Genomic DNA, 6,951 nt, shown 5'->3' on the forward strand with positions numbered 1-6,951 from the left:
TTCTTAAATATATACATGCATGTGTTTGTATTTCTATATATACATAATAAATATACAGTACACACGTGAAAACAAAAACGTTTATTTTGGATGCGATTTAATCGTTTGACAGCACTAATAAAAACATAAATTAATCCATTAAATACAAAGGTATTAGCAGCGGCATAAATGTAGTGCATAAACTGGCACAACATGTACAACTGAATTGTAAACCATTTAGCTGCTGCTGATTGGTAGATGTGTTGATTTTTGGGACAGTAACGGCTGATAGATTAGAGATGATGGCGTGTGCACTAAAAACAAAAGAGAAGCAAAGCCATTAACAAAATCACAAACACACAGGGACAAATTTATGTCATCCTAACACTGGATACCTTTTCCATTAGCAGTTTTAGTAATATTCATCAAAAACCAATAATAAATGTACTAATGTCCTATTTAAGGAATGTATCTGATTGTACTACATTTCCTCAGATCTCACCATCAGTGCAGGTGCTGTGCAGTGCTGTAAGCAGGGATGTGTGTGAATAGTGCTGCTCATTCAGGGTGGACACGGACTGGAGTGAAGACATATCTCCTGTGGGTACTGCTGAACGAGGGGGAGAAATGTGCTTCTTATGACGGGCGCGACAGTTTTGAAACCAAACCTGACCAGAAAGAAATTCAAAGAAATTACTTAGACAGCATATGAGCTTTCTTCTGTTGCCACATACAGTAAACCATGCTAACATTTTTAGACGGCTTAATTTAGGCACTTTAGAAATTGCTAAAGAAATGTAACCTGAATGACGCGTCGGCTAAGCCCAGTCTGGTCAGCAAGCCTCTGAAGTGTCTGTGCGTCTGGGTTATTGTCCTGAGCAAACTGGGCCTGCATAACCTGCAAGCCACAAACATCAAAATAGTGTCAACAGGGCCAGAGACATTAAGCCAGAGGAAGCTCTCTAGTATGGTTTGATTACAAGTAGCAACAACATAGCAGGGATCCATTATTGCTAATATACTGAACTTCATTTTAATAAGACTTCAAACCCCAGAACTCAGTGTGTGGCGCATATTGAACCACAAGAGCGATGCTTTTGTTTACCTGTAGCTGGTCTGAAGTGAAACTGGTACGTGCTCTTTTAGATGGTTTTTGGTTTATTTCACAGCCTGTATGCAACACACCTTCAGGAGAGACGTTTTTTCCTGGAATAATAAAAGGTAAGGCAAAGGTGTAGTTATTTATAAGACATACTGAGCATGCTACAAACCAGAAGACATCAAAACCAAACAACTGCTTTATTCTTCCTAAGATGTTACTGGATTAGTTTTACATACTCTAGTTTCTAAAAAAATATTCAGAAAAAAATATATATATTTTTTTTAAATTAAACCGTTTATTGAAACTTCAGACCTCGTAATAAAGGAGGAAAGAACAGTTATTGTTTTCAAAAAATATGCAGTTTAATGAAACTGCTGATATGTATATGGCCAAAAATTTACATGAAATTCTGAAACCTTTAAATCAGAGACATCGTTCTAGCAGACTTCTTACATGAAATGCTTATAAATATCAGTCAATATCTCACAATAAGGTGTCTTAGCAAGATTATATTTAATCAGTTTATGATCAAATCTCTAATGTTTTAATTATTGGGGCAAAACATAATGAAATGCAATACAATGATGATTGAGAAATAAACATTCCTCAAAAGCCTGATGTATTGTATTTGATATATTTTAACTTGATTTTTCTAATACATGGATAATCAAATAAACAAATAAAATCAAATAGTTGCTTTAGTCCAGTAAGTGTTCATCTTGAAATATTACTATCAATATAATATATATTTTTTTACATTTACTTTACTTTTCACTTCAATCAGTAAAGATTTCACACCAAAAAGACACGTACCACAACCCGAAGGTGGACATTTTTGGAATTACACCAAAAAGCTTCTACTTGTGTGTAGTATTTATTTTTCTTTTCTTTTTTCAGCAAAGTTTATGCAAGATCATTTAGAGGCCTTAGAAATTTGATTATCAGTTATGATACAGCAGGCTTTATAGGGTTAAAGCGCACCCCCTGTGCGCATGCAGGACTCTCAACTTACCTTTTTCAGCGGCACCTTTGAGTTTGTCCAGCATGCTGTCGTAATGAACTCGACACAACAATTTTTGTCCAACCAAAGCAAACTCCTCGCCTGTGGACAGCTGCCTCTTACAAGAGAAGCACAAGAAACATGCCAGGTGGTAAACATTTCCCTTCGCCCTGCGCACCCAGTCTGTGGAGTGAACCGTTTCACCGCAGCATGCGCACCATGTTCGATACCTCCTGTCAAGCCATAATGGATTTGGTTAAATACATACTGAAACATCTTGCCTGCATATGCATAATGTACATCTTTCAGAAGTAGCTACCTGAAGTAATCTAGTTTGCATAAGACCTCTCGCTCTCTAACGTAGCAGGTTGTGTGTCCGCTCAGAGTGGTTTGGCACACACTGCATGAAAGGCAATGCACATGCCAGCACAAGTCATTGACCTGCATTCAACAAGAAATTTGATTACAAACAGAGAATCAACTGATGGAATTGATCATACACTCTAAAAAATGCTGGGTTAAATATAACCCAGCGCTGGGTTAAAAAGGGACAACCCCAGCTATTGGGTTGTTTTGACCCAGCGGTTGGGTTGTTTTGACCCAGCAGTTGGTTTCAAAACAACCCAACCGCTGGGTCAAAACAACCCAATAGCTGGGTTTGTCCCTTTTTAACCCAGCATTTTTTAGAGTGTACATCATTTCAAATTGTCAATGAAATGAATAAATATTAACCAACGTTAAATGATCCTTCTCACCTTAAGCAGATACCGGTCTAGGATGTCCTCTCTACACCTCGTGCAAACTGCTTTGCCTTGGAAAGCATCAGATGCCATTGCTTGAGGTAGAGCAGATGGAGAAGACCGGCCATTCAGGAGTTCTGATGAACTCTGTAGAAACAGAAATTCTATTTGATCCAACATTTCAAACATACAGAAAATTGTATTGGTTCCACACAACTGTAAACTATAGTCGAACTGCGCACTTCTGTAAACCACAGATAAACGCATTGGGTTAGGGAAATGCGTCTTATAAATGATATTAAATAGGCTATCTAATTCTACATTTAATTCAATTCCACGATCAACATTTTATGTACATATTAAATGTACATTTTTAATCAAATGTAAATTTTTAATCAAAAATGTAGTAACGAAAAAAAAACGTTTCTTTGGTACGTTTTACGAAAAAATATCGCGTTCGCGTGAGGCGGTAACCACAGCAACCGTCGCTTGTGCACTTGTCGGCTATCCGTACACCAGCAACTCATCATAGGTAGGGCTATTGTCATTATTTAACGCTTTATTCTAGGCTTTATTCATATCACATGTGTATCACAAAAACTGTAAAACTATTTAAAATGTAAAAAGTAGGCTATTTAAATAAAACCCGAAGAATTAGCCAACCTATTAGCAAAACGTTGACCTATACATCGTAGATTCGTAGTATATAAATATGTATATTTACCATACAAACGTCGCTTGTAACTCCTCTGCACTTGCTGATAAAATCCTCACTGCGATCCATGGACATGACTGTAGTGAATGCGCTTCGGATTTCCAAATCTCGCTCCGAAACACATGCAGCCTTTAAATGTGCGCGCTTCATCCCCATAAACATCATCCACTCTCCTCTTCACCATGACAACCGCAACAATTACCAAAACTACATTTACGACTTCCAGAATTCCAGTCATTGTTAAAACACGTCCGACTCTCGGAGTAATGGTTATCTGTGCAGTATATTATGTACTTGAAATCCGCATTAGGGATTCGGAAACGGTTCACACATAATGCCTTCACCCCAAACGTATCAATTACGCATGCCAATCAAAACCTCTGAAGAATCAGTGGAAGAAGAGAATTGATTTATTTAATAACACCAATTAAAACCCCGCGTTTGGCAAAAACGCGCAACCAGAGCAACCCAAAGGTGAAGAGGTCTCATTAAACTCTTGACACTTAATTGCCGCCATTTCAAGGCGGGTCCTTTTCTTCTTCTGGTATAATTTAGGGCAAATGGTGGAAATATTTCGCCCGAACTGTGGACGGAATACATCACTTGGGGACCAACAAAAAAACACAACAATTTATCATTATGACGAGAAAGGAGCGTTCTAGTTATTTATTTGTTCATTGTTGGTATTTCAAAATTAAACAATAGGTGTTGGCCTTAAGCTATTTCTGTGTTAATGAGCGTTTTCATTTTAATTGTGTCGTTTTAAAATTCTTTATGCACCAGCTGACAGACATGTGCAGTAAAACCTGCACAGTTGCACGCTTTAAGTAAACATTTGTTTGAATGTTCTTACATTATTTTAATGTTTCAAGAACAACAATAATAATAATAATATATTATTATTATAGGCTATTAACATTTTATTAGTCTATCAATATTTATTTATTTAATTTATAGGACTATTAGTCAATACATATAGTTATAGGTAGGCCCTAAATTTATGGGGTCGCTTTTTATTATTTTTAATTAACCCAATTTCAGCAATTGTGCCTAATGGCTGATATCCTAACTAGGCCTACTTATAGATTATAGGCTAACAATTATAGTAATAAAAACACTTAACACAAATGTTTTTTTAAATATTTTTCATATCTGCTGAAACATCTGTTTTTATTTAGTTTTCCATGAGATTTCCATGAGAGTTTTGGGTGCATGACATTATATATAGATATATATAATAAATAAAAACTGAAATAAAAATAAATTAAATCTGAATAGTAGGCCTAATAAAAAAAAGGAAAATGAGAAAACAAATCAAACAAAATTACTAAAAGTAAAAAACAACATATATATATATATATATATATGTATGTATGTATATTGTATGTATGTATATTTGTTTTTTTTGTTGTTTTTTTACAATGTGCCAATGGAAATGTCGGTGCATTCCAATGAGGCCTTCTTTAAAGCTTAAAGCCCGCATGACTTGAGTTAAGGGTGTCGTGATCACTTCAGGACTGCAGCGATCTCTTTCAGGCCAATCAGAAAGTCTTGTAAAAAATGCCCTAATCAGGGAGTGATTGCCTTCTCCACAATCACAGCACAAATGTCCAATCTAACACTGATTACACTTGCTGCCACCCACAGCACACCCAAACACCACGACAATCCCACCGATGCCATCTCTCTCTCTCTCTCTCTCTCTCCCTCTCTCTCTCACACACACACACAAACCATTCCTAGTGTATGCAATTCACGCAATACCTGCTTATGAAGGATCATAGACGTTTTGAGAGTAAGGCAATGCAATATACAGGCTACACATTAGTATGGAGTGAAAATTATTGCTTTGATGATATTAATAATCTTCAGCAGCCTACAGAAAAAGGCTAGCAAGGCTTTTGAGAAGGAGCGCTCGTTGACAAACGGAAAGCAATCGAGCGCAATGGAAAGGCCTCGAGGTCACCATTGAGGTAGCCTACCCGAGGTCAGGACCTCGGTATTTTTCCAATTACAGAAGTTGTAAAATAATTACATATTCTGCTTTGGTGCTGCAAGGATAAAAAGCCAAGATAACAGATCTTCTCATCAGAGATGCCTCAGCAGGGTTGCGTGTTAGCTATATATTGTCTGCGATAATATCGTAATTTTTGTTTTAACGATGTGCGATTTGACATTATTGTCAGTCCTTTGTCTTGTGTTTTGTGTTTTCCTCCCCCACGTGCTTTCTATTACCCAGTTTTCCCTCATGTGCAATTGTTTATTGCTCCCAGGTAGGGATGCACCGAATGTTCGGCAACCGAAATTATTCGGCCGAAAATAGCAAAAAAATCTCTTTAGGTGTTCGGCCGAATAATATGTACCGAACAATGACTAACGCGATCAAATAGAGGCACGCACTAATGCAGCAAACATGTCGGCAGTGTGAAAGTATTTAAAACTATCAGAGAAAAGCCCTATTCGGACGGTAATTGTTTCTCAGGGGGACGTAAGTGATTTTCACCATTTACAGGGGGTAGTTGGTGATTTTAATGCCGTCCAAATCCAGGATGTCGGTGTTTTTCTCACAAAAATCCCCCGCTGAATTACCTACTGTTTTTGGACAAACACCAAGGTCGTGTGGTAATTTAATTGCCGTCCGAATCCACATCTCTGAGTTTACGAGAAGAAATCGATTAAAAATTCAGTGTTTTAAACCTTTTGAGCACTCCCGAACACCGTAAGGTAACGTTGTACTTCGGTGTAATTTGCATAGCCTACATATTTATTTCTGAAATGCTGGAAAGTATTTAAAAGAACAATAATTCATAACTGCTCCACCACAGCGACTGGGAGCAGAAAGAGAAGGAAAGCATGTAAACATTCAAAATGGGTCTTTCCCAGCTAACAATTTTTGGTTCCCAGAACGTTAGTTTTTGGTTCCCAGAATGTTATTTTTTATGCGTTATTATAATGTTCCCCTAACGTTAGTTTTTGGTTCCCAGAACATTATTATAACGTTCCCTTAACCTCTTTACTCCGATATGATCACCCCGCTGTACCTCAGTAATCATCCAGCACACTCGTGACCCAGTATTGTAGCATGGAAATTATCTGTATGGACGCCTGTGTCCTGTGTCTTGTGATTTCCTCCCCCACGTGGTTTCCATGACCCAGTTTTCCCTCATGTGCAATTGTTTATTGCTCCCAGGTGTCTTGTGTATTTAAAGTGTTTCCTGTTCTTAGTTTTTCGTCCGGTATTGAATGTCATCTTTCCCCGCTACGTGTGATTTCCTGGTTCCTCGAATATTATTAAAGGGGTCATATGATGCTATTTTAAAGATCATTATTTTGTGTATTTGGTGTAACAGAATATGTTGACATGCTTTAATGTTCAAAAAACACATTATTTTTAAAATACTGTACATTATTGTAG

At 37.2% G+C, this 6,951-nt stretch overlaps 1 protein-coding gene across 1 annotated transcript; it reads right to left on the bottom strand.

Moving 5' to 3' along the window:
* Positions 1–216: 216 nt before the first annotated feature.
* Positions 217–2,932, bottom strand: LOC107657909 (LIM/homeobox protein Lhx8-like). The gene is made up of 7 exons (XM_016446212.1): positions 2,837–2,932; positions 2,401–2,522; positions 2,094–2,314; positions 1,085–1,185; positions 782–877; positions 482–647; positions 217–293 (listed from the first exon to the last, which is right to left on the bottom strand). Exons 1-7 carry the CDS (start codon positions 2,912–2,914, stop codon positions 217–219), a joined length of 861 nt encoding a protein of 286 aa, XP_016301698.1. The 5' UTR covers positions 2,915–2,932.
* Between the last annotated feature and the right edge of the window lie 4,019 nt (positions 2,933–6,951).

The sequence above is a fragment of the Sinocyclocheilus anshuiensis genome, unplaced genomic scaffold, assembly GCF_001515605.1.
Source record: "Sinocyclocheilus anshuiensis isolate Anshui unplaced genomic scaffold, SAMN03320099.WGS_v1.1 scaffold107, whole genome shotgun sequence".
NCBI lineage: Eukaryota > Metazoa > Chordata > Actinopteri > Cypriniformes > Cyprinidae > Sinocyclocheilus > Sinocyclocheilus anshuiensis.

Coding starts and splice junctions, on each gene's coding strand:
- LOC107657909 (XM_016446212.1), bottom strand. CDS start 2,914: ATGGCATCTGATGCTTTCCAAGGCAAAGCAGTTTGCACGAGGTGTAGA. Junction 648..781: donor TTAGCCGACGCGTCATTCAG/GTTACATTTCTT, acceptor CTTTCTGGTCAG/GTTTGGTTTCAAAACTGTCG. Junction 294..481: donor GCACAGCACCTGCACTGATG/GTGAGATCTGAG, acceptor TTTTGTTTTTAG/TGCACACGCCATCATCTCTA.